The following is an 18152-nucleotide window of genomic DNA, read 5'->3' as shown; positions in this document are numbered from 1 at the left end:
ATGAAATCTACTAAGAGTTTTTTAAATGTTTTTTTTTTTTAGAAAGATGTACAAAATTTCAATCGCGAGGTTAAAAGGGTAGTTGACTTTGTAGGTAAATAATTTAATTAATAATTTTGCAAGACTTTTAACTTGTGGGAGAATAAATATATATTTTTTTATAATTTTTACTCAAAACATACCCATAAATACCTAATATTAAAATACCAGTTTAAAACTGACAACACCTACGATAAATATAATTTTCTCGAAAATGCGTATCACAAATTTTTGATCGAACTGTTTTATTTGTATGTATAATTTAATTCATGGAATTGTTTATCTGTTTTTTTTCTAATAATAATTTAAGTTAGATTATTTTAAAAGGAATTTTCCTGTCTCTTTGTATTCAGGCATCGACCCACCTTAATGTACACTACATTTCCGGGTTGTTGATCGTGATCATACGTTGATGCGATTTACTTAATGCACTTCGCTTCAGAGCAGTGTGAAATAATTCTGATGATCCTATGAGGTAAAAATAATAACTTATTTGACCATAATAATTATTTTTTAGGAAATTATATTAAAAGAAATATATCTTATTTGAATCATTACGACTTTGCATACAAAGAGTTATATAATTTATTTTTCTATTCTTGTACGTAAAAGTTCTTTCGGTATTTTTTTTTACAAATAAGATAAAATATATATTTTTTTTAATAATATAAAGATAAAAACCCTACCAGCAAGCCACGTTAGGTAACTTAAAGGGTCTGTACAAATAAAAACAAAACAAAAATTAGGCCCACTTTAATTTTTACATAAATTAGTGTTTTACCTAAAAAGCTAAAGTTTTTATAAAAAATATTTTGCTTAAAAGATATTATAAAAGTTATTTTCGTGACGATGAGAGTTTTAAATTATTTAAAATAAGTATATTAACCACATAGTCTAATTAGTACCAACAGTTGTTGTTTTTTGTTTTTGTTTTTATGAATTCATAAGAAAATTATGATAATTCAAATAATTTAGTTTTTATTTTTAATTTAAGTTTTTTATTTATTACGGCATGTTTTAGAGTTCCGATTATGTGGTGGAAAATATAATTTTTCATCTGAAATATTTAAATACGGCTTTATTTATTATTCGGAGAATCCCAAAATACTTTTCGGACTTTGGTAATTGGTGAACTTTTTAAATATTTTCGATTGACGCATAATTATTTTAAATAATCATGTATTTTATTTTTATGTAAAAGAAAATATGTATGTGTTTTTTTCTTCGGGTATAATTTCTAAACGTTTCTTTAGAATACATAATAATTAAGATAAAAACTAACTACACCCGACCACGCTTTTCTGGGATCAGTCTGGTTAAATAGAAAAGATAGAAAATATAAAGCACACATTTCTTATTTGTTTTATTTCCCAATACTTTTGAAGCAATGAAAATCTTTCACACAACAATTGAAAATATTTTATATTTAAATAATAAATGCTTAAAGACAGCAGCTGTCAAGAAGCACGTTGTCCACCACGATCAATGTTTAACATTGCTGTTGTGATTAACAAATAGTGATTGCGGTGAGAAAAAATCAGTTTGATAAAAAGCGTGTTTTAAACTTCCACAGGTTAAAAAAAACGGTCACAGGTGTGTATAAAAACACCATAATGCAACGTTTTGTCGAAATTCCAAAGTAAGCGTTGAATAACTTAAGACGATATAAAAAATTGCACAAATGAATATTATTTTAATATGGTAGATAGATAAATAAATTTACGCGCGTGTTCGAATGCATCGTCGCGTCAAAATTTCTCAGCAATCGGTAAATATCTTAAGGATATTTAAGATTCTAAACAAACTAACATTTACATTTTTATTAACGTAGATAATTCCTAGTAAAAAAAATAATCCTTTCCCTTACCTTATTATCCTACCTGTAGACAAGCATCTAAAATAGATGCTTTGCATGTTATTCCTTTTTAAAAAATATTACATTTGACATTCCTTTGAGATTCTGACGTGTAATCCTTGAAATGATACGGAATGCATCGAAACACGTGTCACAATATATTTTAAGAAATATTGATATTTACTAAGTAAAACTTCAATTATATAAATGTAATTCATTGATTGATTCCGCTTCTGATAGTAAATCATTATTTAATTCAGTATAATTTTTTGACATCTCATCAAAGATGAAGAAGAATATGGACATAACAATTTAGGGACCTCGTTCTTGAATCACTAGAATTTCACTAAAGACATTTATTGGTGAGATGTAAAGAAGCTTTTTTATTAAGCAGAAACTCTTATATTGGTTCATATATATAGAACTTTTAAGAATTTGAGTACTGTGGTGGTCAATAATGGGTAGAATTGGTGAATGTTACACGTGTGTAAAGTGATCACTTAAACCAGCCTATGACGGTTGTCAGCCCCGTAAATGCCCAGACTTCCATATTTTTCTTCATCTTAGATGAGATATCAAAAAAAAAAAGAAAATAACTCCTGTAATTGGAGATAATCCAGATTTTGTGAACAAGTATTTGGACGCACTTTAAATGTTGTAAATTAATTCAGTGTTTACAAACATGAGATTTGGATAAACCATAATTTATATGCCGTTACAAAGCTGTTCAATCGGTTCGTTCCCACATATTAGCTCGGCTGATCTGACTGAAGTGGTTTAGTACTCTCTGTTGCAGACGGTGGTTGAAGCATGTCAGAAGAAGAGGCAGTGCAAGTTCCAGACCAGCCCCAAAGCATTCGGAGGCGACCCCTGCCCGGGGGTGAGGAAGTACGTGGAGGTTGCTTACAAATGCCGCCCATGTAAGTAATATTATTCTTTACTTATTTTTTTTTTCAAAAATGTTAATAATATTAGTATATAACCATTTACCGAGATTTTTATGTCTACCGGTTTCGAGACGTACCCGTCTCTTCGTCAGGACAATCACTATCACAGCATACAAACAATACCACCCTTCACCACCATAGCACCATTTACACACTCAAAACTACACAAAATGTCTAACACCAGCACAAATATTATTCATAAATAATTAAAATGTAACTTTGTTTTAAAATCACAATAAATATTTTATTATTACTTAACTATAATGTCTACCGATGTCAAAGACCGGTAGCCATTATAATAAAGTTATAATAAAATATTTATAGTGATTTTAAAATAAAGTAACATTTTAATTGTAAAATGGAAAATCACAAAGTTAGTGCCTCAAATATAAATTATAATGTTATTTAATTCTGCCCTTTATTTTTGTTCATTAATTTATCTATAATAATATTTTCTGACATACAACATAGACGATGAAGAATATGGAAGTCTGGGCATTTACGGGGCTTACTACCGTCACAGTCTGGTTTAAGTGATCACTTTACATAAGTGTAGCATCCACCAATTCTACTCATGATTGACAACCACACTACTCAAATTCTTGGAAGTTCTATATATATGATGCAATTTCAAAACATTGTACTTGAATCACTAGAATTTCATAAGAGACATCTATTGGTGAGATGAAGAAGCTTTTTTAATTTGCCCCGTAAATTCCTAGACTTTCTCAGTTCTACATGTATATATGATCCAGTTACGAAACATTGTACTTGAATCACTAGAATTTCACTAGACATCTCAGCTATTCAAACTTAAAACACAGTAAGGGACATTTTTTTTAAAACGTTTTTTTTGCCTTTTTTAACTAAGTACAATCTACTTAGTCCAAAAATGCAAAATAAAATTATTTTCAAAACAATTGTCTCTTACAGGGGTTTAAGTTTGGACAGCCGATCTATTGGTGAGATGAAATGACAAAAAATAATATAAAAAACTCTTTTATTGGAGACAATCCAGATTTGTGAACAAGTATTTGGACACACTCAAAATGTTGTTAATAAATCTTCATGTATACAATATCCCAAAAATCAACATTCCAAGGGGCCAGGATTACAGCGATATTGTTGTACGAGGATATCGGTTTTACGAACTTTTTTTGGTTATCGCAGTCCTTTGTGGCTTTTCTTAAACTAAGCTTAGATGGAATTAGCGCTGACTCGGGTAGATGTGAAAAAGCTTGATATGTAATACAATATATATAATACGCAGTAAACGTGTAAAACCCACAATATAAAAGAAAGTATTAGCTAGCCATTCTAAAATTTCTTAAATTTTTTACAAAATAAATGTAAAAAAAGTAAGGAATTATCAACCCACGATTTAAAATATAACAATTACGAATACCTCACTCTTAATTTCCATGTTTAAACTTGATAAAAAAAGTGAAACAATTCCTATTTGCCCTTCATTATTTATTTAATTATTGATTTAAACTTCATGTACAAAAAATAGCATTGTACATTGGTGGGCTTATTGCTGAAAAGCTATCTCTTCTAACCAACCAAAATTTTTCAACGTCTTAAGGACAGAACTCTAAAATTTACTGTTATATAACATCTGTCGTTTTTATACAAATAAAAAGGAGAGATGTTGAGGCACTGAATTTGCGACATCTATCATATTAATATGTTATCCGCTGGGTGAATAATCCAGTGTGTAATCTAACCATGCACTCAACATATCATGCAATTAATTTTGTTTCTTAATTATGTCAGTCAAAATTTTAACATATTCCAAGGAACAGCTACATGATTTAACAAATTGATTACCTATTTTTTGTTTATCTCTGTAACTCTTTTGGAATTCCAACCCATAATTATTAGAGGATGATCCTACTCGAAAACTAACCTAAAACTTCTTGTCTAAACGTACTAACCTTTACACTTCGAAGACACACTATCAACATACTGCCATTAATATCTTAAACATAAACACATTATTACTTACCGTTACCCACTTAATATATGATGAAACATGTCGACAAACTTCTGATGAGTTGATATATCATAGAAAGACGCAGTTATTATTAATAACCATAATTAATTCTTGATGTAGGCTCATTTGATCAACGGAGTCAATCAATCGATCACTAATAATTTATTATCCTCCTCGTTAATATTATATATCTCAGCCAAGAAAGGCAATTAAAGGAATATGTCAAAGGTGAACAGGAAGGAAGTTTGGTCTCTTGAGAATCGTGGGTTTGATAGTTTATTCCAGAATATTCACAAAACAAACAATTTATGTAATTTATTTCATAATAATTATTTTAACTATCAAATAGTCACAACGTCAACTACTATACATTGAACTCTCTATTTAAACGTTTTTTTCACACGATATTGATATCAGATGGTACAAAAAAGGAAAAAAATATATAACCATTCGAACAATATTCGGAATTTCCTACATCCCTTGTAGGTACATATATACTCATTACTCAGAACTGTGCGCAAAAAATATGGAGAAAAGAAGTAGGCAAATAATTTATGTGTAATATTTTGACTAGCAATTAATGGGCCATCGTCAACTAGACTCCCTTTTTACATTTTATAAAAAATACAGATAAAAAAGTGAACGTAACCGTTATTTAGAATTTCCTACAACCTTTGTATATACCTACTACTCAGTACTATGAGGAGAGAGGTATATGAAAGAGAAATACGTGAATAATATTTAATCTACCTTCGATTTTTTTATATTTTAAGAATAAAAATAAGATGCAAAGAACAAAACTGATTAATTTTATATCCTGAAACCATATTTAATTTAATTTTAGTTTAATTTTTTTACACAGTAAATCAAGAAACGTATTTACAATGTAAATGAAAAGTTCAATTTATTTAGATCTTCATTCAGCATCGAAAAAAATAATCTAATAACCTTTCTCAAAATCAAACGACCGCAAAGTATGCATAAGTAAACATAATATAAATCCAATTATAGAACAACAAAGTAAGCCATTTTTTTTAAATACACGTGTGTTTGATTGTGTTTCAAATTCAAATGATTTTCGTCGAAAAATCTTTTAAATTATATGGGAATTTTCCCACTTTAAGAGTATTCTCTGGCGTTTTAGTCAAAAAAATCCATTTTCTATCTCATCTAGTATTTTTGACAATGTATTCAGACTTTCTTACGTGGCTTGTAGCATAATAATTGTCGATTAATCATCCCCACACGATTTATCCACAAGGGATGCTTAGGTAATCCGGCGTTAATTTATTGGACGGCTCGCTACACCACTTTAAATTTCAAGGAAAGCACCGCAGCAATGGTTATTCATGATTTATAAGCCATTAATCAAAGGGGAAGCTCCCCAAAATCATCTGAGTCAGGAATGAGAATTAATACTTATATACTTACTTACCGATTACAATGAGGTGGATCAGTTCGTCCAGTCGATTTAGGGAGGTAATTATCAAAAGCAGTCATGTCCGTTTATGTTAAATATAATTTATTGTGACTTTATGGTATTTGAGTAATTAATGTGTTTATCTGCCTGATGTGTTTATATGTTTAAAAAATATGTTTTGTTGTTGATATATATTAAAAATAGATATAGAAAAATATAGAATTTCGGGCATTTACAAGGATTAATCAAGAATTTGTATTGAGTTCCCACCATACACCTATAATACTATTTATATAAACATATATGTGCGTATTTTGTCCGCCTCCATAGTGAAATGGTCATCATGCTTGGCTTCCATTCTGGAGGTTCTGAGTCCAAGGGTGGATCGAATAAATATAAATGATTTTTACACTCCCTTATTTATTTGATATTACCCTGGACTGGTACCTGAAGCTGATCACTTTTCCTTCATGTGTTAACGATCAAGATAACACTGTGTATAAATATATATATATATATATATATATATATATATATATATATATATATATATATATATATATATATATATATATATATATATAAATATTTATATATATATATATATATATATATATATATATATATATATATATATATATATATATATATATATATATATATATATATATATATATGTATATATATATATATATATACACATATATATTTATATATATATATATATATATATATATATATATATATATATATATATATATATATATATATATATATATATATATATATATATATATATATATATATATATATATATATATATATATATATATATATATATATATATATATATATATATATATATATATATATATATATATATATATATATATATATATATATATATATATATATATATATATATATATATATATATATATATATATATATATATATATATATATATATATATATATATATATATATATATATATATATATATATATATATATATATATATATGTATATATATATATATATATATACACATATATATTTATATATACATATATATATATATATATATATATATATATATATATATATATATATATATATATATATATATATATATATATATATTTATATATATATATATATACGTATTTACATGTATGTATATTTTTAATCTGTTTTCGTTTTTCATGTTCCAAAATTGTTGAGAATAGCGTTCCTCCCTATCACCACCCTACCGGGAGGACCCACTTCATCCCTTCTCTAGCTTCTAGCTCCCTATTCCTATCAGGGAACAAAATCTGAAGCTTTGCCTGTCGAAGCCCATTTAACCCCAAAGCGCTTTTAGGAAGTCGATAGCTCTGACAATTTATACAAAAGTAAGAAATTAATAGTGTTGCCTCATCAAATATTTTGGAACGAGAATTTGTTTGAGTGTAGCGACTACGCCTACGAGTAAAATATTTTGCTGGATAGAACCTTAGAAACAAATAAAAGTGCTATCCTTGCGTAAAAATCAAACAATTTATTTATCTTTTAAATTCAATAAAAACGTTGATTTTTATCAACTCAGGAGCCATATAACGCATCACTTTGTACATGAGTAGACAGAAAACTATTCAATAGTAAATTTAATATTTCTAACAGCTAATATAATATCATAAAAGAGATTTACGTCAATTGACAAATGCGTTTGTAGTATCGAGAGTTGGTATTGTAATAGTAAGGTAGATTCGCTAAATAACGTCCCTTTATTGTAAAATTAAAAATAAATAAAAATATCACCAATAATGTAACAAATTACACTTTACAGTTTATTATTTATTTTAATAATTAAAAATCCGTTAACTTTCTAACTTTGAAATTTGACGATTGTACCTTATATATCGCTCACTGCTTTCAACAACGTCAAATGTCATAATCGTCAATTTTCAGTAGTGCATGTTTCCAGGATGCCCAGAAAATGTATTATATTCCCAGAAAAAGTGACATATTTCAAACATAATATTTACCCGCTACAGGGCGGGCTTTTGCATTTTGAAGAAAAGGTATTGTGTAATTTTTTTTTTTATAAACTAAATATTTTATTAAATGGAGAAAAAACATTTGGGTTTTACCTAGAAAGATCTGTTGCACAGCAAAAAGTTCAATAAGTGGCTTGATATTTATTTTTAATACATTGTATTATATTTTTAAACTTTAAAAACGATCTCCTGAAAAATTACGTTTTTTTTTTATAAATGACGTTGTTGAAAAGAGTTAGCGATATGTACAATCAAAATATTTACTATAACTACTACTAAAATAGTTTTCGTTCATGATTTAAAGCTCTCTTTCTCGCGCATGCCTGTTTTACGCAAACCCAAAAGCACACAGATATTTTTTCCATCAGCGGTTATAAGTTGCGGGGAGTGCCTCGCATGGTCAGCAGGCATCGGTTTTTGCGGCCGCGAGCGAGACCGTCCTATAAATCAAGGGCTTTGAGATACATGGCTGATAGAAATACCGAAAATGGAGGCAAGGCGAAATACGAGCGTGTAATGCTGACTCGGGTATTAATTCATATCGCTGTATTTCCATGAGAGCCACCCAAAGCCCTTTTGATAGCTACACTTTCGGTTATTTCATTTATTTTATTTATTTATGACTTCACCTCCGTACCTTGATAATAACTAACTAACCATCACGCCGCTTCCTCGCAGGGGTAGGCAGAGAGAATAGAACGCCACACCACTCTGTCTTTGCAAACATTCTTCACCTCTTCCACGTTCATGCATTTCCTCATACATACCCGCCGATTGTTACGACTCCTAACCTGACCACTTTCAAGTATTTGGCATTCCTGATCGTGCCATGTTTTTCCCGGTCTTCCTCTGCTCGTTGTTCCAATTACATTCACCTCATAAATTTGTTTTACCGTTCTTTCCTCGCTCATTCGTTCTCACCTTGATAATGGCTTATCAATTTTTAAAATACCTTTATTACCCTTACGTTTTAATTATTAGATTAAAAATTATCTATTTGATTATCTGTTACCTTTTATATTCTGACGATGCTGTGTTTCTTGTCGATAGTAGAGAATACCTCGTTTATTAATTAATTCATATCGCTTTATTTCCATGAGAGTTACTAAAAGTCCTTTTGATGGCTACACTGTCAGTTATTTCATTTATTTTATTTATTTATGACCTCACTTCCGCACCTTGATAATAGCTTGATAATTTTATAAATACCTTAATAAATTAACGTTTTAAATAATGAAATTGAAATGCTCGAGTTGAGTGCCTTTTGCCTTTTGTACACTGACGATGCTGCGCATATTTACGATAGCAGAAAAGACCTGCAGGCGCTGGTGTAAAAGGTGTATAATATGTGCATAAAAAGTGATTTTATAATGAATGTCATCATTATTTTATTTATTTACAACATTTTGAGTGTGTTCAAATACTTGTTCACAAAATCTGGATTATCTCTAATTACAAGAGTTATTTTCCTATTATTTTTAACATTTAATTAGTATTTGGACACACTCAAAATGTTGTAAATAAATTATCTGGTCAAATTATAAGCTTAATAAAAAAAAATGAAAATGGTATTTTCTGGCGTTTCTCATGTGTGTGATTATAATCCAGGATTCGGACCTCACATACTAATATAAGAGTTAAATAAGAGAGAATAAGTTTCTGCTTAGTAAAAAACTTCTTTACATCTCACCAATAGATGTCTCTAGTGAAGTTCTAGTGATTCAAGAACAAGGTTTCTAAATTGGTTCATATATATATAGAACTTCCAAGAATTTGAGTAGTGTGGTTGTCAATAATGGGTAGAATTGGTGAATGTTACACGCGCGTAAAGTGATCACTTAAACCAGCCTATGACGGTCGTCAGCCCCGTAAATGCCCAGACTTCCATATTCTTCTTCATCTTTGATGAGATGTTAAAAATAATATTTTATTTATTGTTTCGACATTTACTTTGTGGTAAGATATGTGAAAATTATCAAAGAAAACACTTGTTTTTTTACCATTTGAGTTTAAAATGTCTTATTTATGGAACAGTTAATTATTTATTACGATTAAGTTTACATTTAGACCTGAAGATGGAAGCTTAAAACTTCTGTTGAGTTTCGAATGTGCACTTTGATTTTGTCCACCTCCATGGCGTAATGGTTTGCGTGTTTATCTACCGTGCGGGAAGTCCCGGGTTCAATTCCCAGGAGGGGGTGAAAATAAGTATGAGTGATTTTACACTCTAATATTAATTTAATATTACTCTGGACTGGTTCCTGAAACGAAGGAGTGATCACCTTGTCTTCATGTAAGTAACGATCAAGTGTCAATATGATTCAGTGCCCTTTGCACAATTGGTTGCAGATAAGGGCAAGAATAAGAAAAACCTTTAATTTTTTATGTGTATATAACAGTGTTCTATGTTATAATACCGAGCTTTTGTTTATACAATATGTGCTTTGTATCTTCTTTTATCATTGTTTTCTTATATTATTTACTTTAAAGTATATCACGATTTTTTAATAAAATTTAAAACGTTGGAAACATTAAAATATATACATTCAAATGATTTGAATAAACTCTTATTGAATTCTTTTGATGTGCGGAACAATATAAGCGAACATTGAAAATTATTTTGCATGAAAAAATTCAGGCAAAAAGGTCTTTTTACGTTTGAAAAATAAACTTCACCATTGTTAAACATAATATCAAAACCAAATTGAGGGTATCATGAGGTTCGACACTTAGTTTGGTAGAATAACTTAACAGATCAAAAACTTTTTATCGAAAATTTCCTGAAACTCAAAATCCAATTATTTATCCAGCTGCTGTTGATACTTCAAAGTCAAAATTATTGCTTTTTTATCAATTCATCGGATCTCAAATTCTGGGAATATTAGTAGAATATACCTTGAAATAATTAAAAGAGTAAAATCAAAATTATGTTATGAAGGCCAATGGTAACCTTATCATTAAATCAAGTAAAATTGAGATTAATTGAAAATTTGATCAGTTATTTAATCCACAATATTTTGATTTTATCTCCAAATCTTCTCGAAAACAGGTTTCTCAAAAATCGATAACTTTTCAATCATAAAATTCTTATTTAGATCGTCACTGTCAACTTACACTTTACGAAAGTTGTTTTAATTGAGTATGTAGTTAGTTAACTTAACTTACTGATCTACAGTTGAGTGATGGCAACGTAATCCGAAAAACACGCCATGTTAAAAATCCATTGAAGAATGAAAATATTTTAGATATTTTTGCGAAAGGAAAATCATTTTGATTTCGATAAAATTTATTTTTTTCATGAAGGATTTCCTCGGAGTTATTAAATTTTTGTAAAATCCTTAGCATATAACACGTTTTTTAGAAGTAGGTACAAATGAAGGTATATTTTTTATCCCATTCGTTATAAATATAAATCAAAATAAGAGTAAAAATAGCTACACATAAAAATTTGTGACTATTTTCGTCTAATACGCACCTTGTTATCGAATTTATTTTGTTGAAATCAGAATTGTAAAAATGTCGGTATACATATGTAGTGAAAATTATTAATAGAAAATCGTTCTTCGGAAGGTCAGGCAAACGAATGATATATATAATTGAATTATTTCCTCTGCAAACTAAATTCGTAATAAAACTTCTTCTTTTAACCCTCATCCGCACCCAATGGTGCATCGGACACTGCATCCTATTGCTGCAATGTTACATGCATTAAAACCCTTATTCGTACCTCAATGGTGCATTAGGCACTGGATCATATAAACGCAGTATTATCTTGATCGTTAACACATGATGGAAGGGTGATCAGCCCTCCGCTTCCGGTACGAGTCCAGGCTAATATTGAATAAATATTAGAGAGAAAAAATCCCTTTTATTTATTTCATCCCATCCTGGGAATCGAATCCGGGACATCCAGAACAGTAGCCGAGCGTGCTGACCATTACAGTACGGAAGCCAACATTTCATTCTGTCCGCAATATTAAATTGATCGTAAATTATATGAAGGCAAGAATAAAATCGAATAAATATTTAACAAAAGCACTTTAATTATTTTTATCCCTTTTGGGAGTCGAACCCGAAGCCTTACGCATTTTTTAATCAATCAATTAAATAAAAAAGGCATTTCTTTTATTGTTCATTATTTATGTTTATTGTGAATTGGATTACTTGTAGCCCGTTTGATTTGTCTTACAACATTGAAAGCAGTTTGGACAAGCTTTCCCTTTGAATATTTAATTAAACTAAGTCTCTAAGTTCTCTGCTTATCTTTCATTAATCTCTTTCAAATAATTTTCGTTGGAAAATTCTCCGAAGAAAATATTTGCGATTATTTAAAAAAGTGATTAGTTGGGCTCCGAAATATTTAGGACATACCTCGGGGGAAAGGTGAGGTTCAAATTAGAATCGAAGTTAGTTAGGGAAAGTTTTAAAACATGTAGATGAATGTTTATTTATGTAAATAAACTCCGCTATTACATTTTATTACAAAATAATACCGAACCCTTGTCATTCTCATTTGGGAAATTGCTCAACCCAATGGTGCATAGGGAAATAAAAATAAAAATAATAATATGAAATACATATTGTAATCAGAGCGCTAACTTAAATATAGACCTAAGGTAAAATAAAGGAATGGCTAAAATATCGAATGTTAATACCATGAAAAAAAATAAAAAATCTGTATTATGTTTAAAAAAAAGGAGAAAGTGACCAAGTGCATTTTTTATAAAAACGCGATCATTGACTATTTGATATCTTACTAGCTTAATATTGCTCTGAAAAAACCTCAAATTGTTTTAAACATGAATGTGTAATATATTGACTTGTTAGAAATGACTAACTGCATTGATGTTTATTTTGTTGCCAAGCTAAAGTGACTTAAATGGCCCTCCTGGACATTTTACGTTTTGTCAGTTGGTCACTTTCTCCTGTACGATTACGATATACGCATCAGGGAACAAAAAAACGATTTGATTTGAAATTCCATCCTTGTTTGACACGTTATCGAGTAGAAATGTCACCAATATATAATAGATTACCGCCACCAAGCTAGTATGGAGATCGGGTACAGTAATTCACGCTCGGATTTTGATATTTTGAAATGGTTCAACCGTTCTCCTATCCAAATAACCCGCCTTACTCAGCGTATTCTCATATCCCTCCTTTCTGATAACGCTTCACTTGACCCTGTATAATAGAAAACATGTGAGCAATTATATAGCGTGTTTCAATATTAATATTTCAGACTTTTTTTCTGCATGTCATTATTTTTTTTAAACATATAATAATCTGTTACGTAATTGAACGCCCTTCAAACCTATTTTATAATTATTAAAATGATTGAGAAAAACTTTTTTTTACCAATTTTTTTAATGCTAATGAGTTTATTAATGCTAATCTTAAAGAAACCTAAATTACCCCTCTCCTTATTAAAAGAACAGTTTTTTTATTTTATATTTTAGTTATTATTCAGACCTGACGATGGGAGTTTAGCTTCCGAAACTAGTTTCAATTTCGAACCCCTTATCCGCACCCCAATGGTGCATAGGGTACTGCATTATATAAACGCAGTGTTATCTTGATGGTTAACACACGAAGGAAAGGTGATCAGCCCTCCGCTTCAGGTACTAGTCCAGGGTAATATTGAATATTAAATATTATAGTTAAAAAATCACTTATGTTTATTTGACCCCCCTTGGGAAACGAGCCAGGGACCTCTAAAAAAAAGTGTTTACTTAATCATTTTAACACGTTTTACCACAAAGTAGATGCCGAAACAAAAAGTAAAATCTTTTGTTTATATAAATTTCTACAAAAAAATATTTTACAATATTTTGAGTGCGTCCAAACATTTATTCACGAATCTGGGTTTTTCCATGGGGGTATATGTATTGATATCTGAACATAGATGAATACAAATATGTACATCTAGATATTAACAGGTTTTACGTCCTATTATAGGCTAGTTTAAGTGATCACTTTACACACGTCTAACATTCACCAATTCTTCCCATGATTGACAACCGCACTTCTCAATTTTCGGAACTCCTAGATATATTGATCAAACTCGTGACACAGTTCATGTGAGTTCACTACCGCCATCGTTGTTGGAATGAGGAAAGCTTTAATTAAGCAAAAACTCTTTCTACTTGTATGTCATGTACTTTAATTTGCAGTCGTTGCATTATATTACTGTAATAGTAATTGTAAATAATATTGCTGTACTGTCCGCCTCTGTGGTGTAATGTGGAGCGTGTTTAACTACCTTGCTGGAGGTCCCGAGTTCGATTCCCAGGGGGGGAGGTGAAAATAAATATTAATGAATTTACTCTCTTAAAGTTATTTCATATTACCCTGGACTGGTCCTTGAAGCGCAGGAGTGATCACCTTGCCTTCGTGTAAGTAAAGATCAAGATAACACTGCGTCAATACGAATCAGTTCCCTTTGCACCATTGGGTGCGTATAAGGGTTAAAAGAAAAGAAAAAATAGTAGTAAATTATCTCTAAAAGCCTTTCAGGCGTTTATATCAATAAATAGATAAACAGTCCAGATTTGTATACAAGTATTTGGACACACTCAATATTTTGTAAATTTAATTATTCCTTCGTGAAGATTGTAGTATGTACCATACCACCTCTACGTAATTACGTAAGTAATTCTAAGACCCTCATTAACGGGTAATGCATCACTCCCGAGAATTCCTAAAATACCTCGAGAATCCCGAGGGTTGGAAAAAAGAAGATCGATGATTCCAGAAAATACGGATAATGCAAAAAAGGCGTATACCTAATCACTTTCTTAGAGATGTCGCTTCACAAAGGGCAGGTACTTATACACACAGCCCTTGCTAATGTTTCTCCCTCCCAAGTCAGGGATGAAACCCTTAACATCGAGTTTTTAACTAACTAACTAACTAACCATCACGCCGCTTGCCGCAGGGGTAGGTAGAGAGAATAGAATGCCACACTACTCAGCTTTTGCAAATATTATTTGCCTCTTCCTCATACATACTCGCCCATTATATGGACTCCTGATCTGACCGTTTTTAAGTATTTGACCTACTTGAGCATGCCAAGTTTTCTTCGTTCTTCCTCTGCTCCTATTTCCAACTATATTCGCCTTATAATTTTTTTTATTGTTCTTTGTCACTTGTTGTTCCACATGTCCGAGCAACCTAAACACCCTTTTCTTAATTTTATCGATAATGTTCGTTTCACCATTCACCATTCCTATTTCACCATTCAAAATATCATATGTCGTTTTGCCGCACATTTGTCTGAGGGATCGCATTTCGACTGCATTCAGTCTACTTTTATCCTTATTTTTCCAACTCCATGCTTCACTTCCATACATTAGGGTTGAAACCAGGACTCCTTTGTGCACTGTCAGCTTGGCTTTCGCTTAAAGATTTTTATTTACTATACTAACTGATTTCACTCTGTTCCTACATTTACTCTCTTTTCTATATTATTATCAATCTTTCCGTCCCTGAAAACGTACTTCCCATATACACGAAATCATCTACCTTTCACGAAATTTCCGTATTTACCAATATTTTACAAACAGATCTTTATTCATCTCTTTAAAAAAACATTAAATTGGATTTGCTAACATTCATTAGAAAATCACTTTTCTCGCACACATTCAACTTTTGCAGGTTTTCTCTATAAAACATGTTTTTTCACACATGTTTTTAACATGTGCGGTATTTATATTTGAACATTTTATTGACATCCTGTATTTTACTGAACATTTCACGCTTCTCGAATCCGGTTGTGTTTTTTTTTCTGTATTCTCGCAGCCGTATCGATTTTTGCCCTGGAACAAAGAAGGTAGTTCATATAAATGGAGGCACTAAGACTATCACCTCCTCCTACAACCTTCATTATTGTATGTTTAATAAATGCGTACCTGGATGAACATGAATTGGAATCTATAAATATCCATGCGAGACGAATAATATCTAATACAAAACATCAAACTCATAACATTTATCGTTGTACGCGTATTCAGACAAACTAAAGATTTACTACATTTTGAGTGTGTACACAAAATCTGGATTATCTCCAATTACAGGAGTTATTTTCATTTAATTTTTGACATCTCATCAAAGATGAAGAAGAATATGGAAGTCTGGGCATTTACGGGGCTGACGACCATCATAGGCTGGTTTAAGTGATCACTTTACACACGTGTAACATTCTACTTCCAAGAATTTGAGTAGTGTGGATGTCGATAGTGGGTAGAATTGGTGAATGTTACACGTGTGTAAAGTGATCACTTAAAAACTAGCCTATGACGGTCAGCCCCGTAAATGCCTAGACTTCCATATTCTTCTTCATCTTTGATGAGATGTCAAAAAATAAACTAAAGATTGCCGATCTTTAGATTGAAGTGGCGTGATAAATATAGAAAAAAACATTAATTTTCACAGTATTTTGAGGACGTCTAAATACTCGTATTACATGTTTACTAAATGCCTAACTGGGTGAACATGTATTAGAATCTGTAAATATCTATGCGATACGTATAATATTTACAAAATAAAGCTCATAATATTTACTTTTGAAGGCAGATGCAAAGAAAATAAATATTTCCACGGTAATTGCCGATATTAAGATTGAATTAGCATAATAAATCGAAGAAAAAACATACATAATTTTGTATGGGTTCAAATACTTCTTTACAAATTTAGTTTTTCTCCACTGTGGAGTTTTTATTTACATTTTGACATCTCAAAGATAAAGAAAAAAAGAAAATATAAGTCAGGGGCTTATTACATGTTAAAGTCTGGTTATGTGATCTCTTTACACACGTGTAATATAAACTATTCCACCCATGATTGACAATTTGCTCAACACTTCACACAGCACAATTTTTTGAAATTCCTATATATGTTGATCAATCTCAAGGTTTTTTCTACATTTGAAAAATATTTAATTTATTTATAAAAATAATTAAACAATACATTTTCTTCAAAATGCAAAAACAACATTTTCTGCCCTGTAGCGGGTAAATATTGAGTTAAAAATATGCTTCTTTTGCTGGGATATAGTACATTTTCTGGACATTCCGAAAACATGCACAATTGAAAATTAACGATTGTTGATTTATGACGTTCTTGAAAGGAGTGAGCGATATGTAAAATTTTTTTTTTTTTAATAATTTTGTTTTTTACAAATGAATAAAGTTAAATATTTACGTTAACATAACTTTTCGTTTCAATAAAATAACTAAAGATCTCATAGGGTATTAATTCTATATATTTTTTTATAAATATATAAATTTTGCTATTTTTAAATAATTTATTCCTGTTGACATGATAAAAGTATCTTATCCCATACCATTAAAGCAAACATCTTTCTGTAATGAAATATTTAAAAAAAGAAGACGAAAAAATCACAAAGAAAGTTGGATAAGCCCAGGTGGAAAAGCAAAATTGACTTTATATTGGCATCCTGTAAATCTTTAATACATGACGTATCTGTTCGCAACTCTTGTAATATTGAAAGCGACTTCAGAACTCTTAGAGGTAAAGAAGTATGTAGTTTATACTAAGTTGGAAAGGAATAAAATCCTGAAATTTAACGATAAAGAGAGAAATGCGAGCTCTAAATAAAACAATAATAAACGTTAGACTTACCGCTAGTATGTACATATGTAGGTTTGCATATATTTTTGTGTGTGTTTTTATTTATGTGATTTGATATTTCAATTTTATTTATTTAATGTCTCGCACAATAGTTAAGTATGTTGTTATAAAATAAAGTCTTCTTCTACATGGTGTAGGCCTTGTGGCCTGTTTTTAAGAGGGATTAGCCTCCGATGTCGATTGCCAGCTGTCAATTTATCTCTTT

At 30.2% G+C, this 18152-nt stretch overlaps 1 protein-coding gene across 2 annotated transcripts in view; it reads left to right on the top strand.

The window, feature by feature from the left end:
• LOC148301610 (uncharacterized) overlaps positions 1–18152 on the top strand; it is a 195829-nt gene that overhangs the window by 142762 nt on the left and 34915 nt on the right. Inside the window, exon 4 of one of the 2 annotated variants that reach the window (XM_088272995.1) lies at positions 2691–2814. In XM_088272995.1, coding sequence (XP_088129121.1) covers positions 2691–2814 — 124 coding nt within the window. Of the gene's footprint in view, positions 1–2675; positions 2815–18152 lie in introns of both variants that reach the window. The other variant, XM_088272994.1, reaches the window with a different exon arrangement.

Source organism: Brachycentrus maculatus, unplaced genomic scaffold, assembly GCF_059751285.1.
Source record: "Brachycentrus maculatus isolate JH-2025_06_01 unplaced genomic scaffold, ASM5975128v1 h1tg000535l, whole genome shotgun sequence".
NCBI lineage: Eukaryota > Metazoa > Arthropoda > Insecta > Trichoptera > Brachycentridae > Brachycentrus > Brachycentrus maculatus.
The sequence above is the reverse complement of the archived record's forward strand: the minus strand, read 5'-3'. Positions and strand labels throughout refer to the sequence as shown.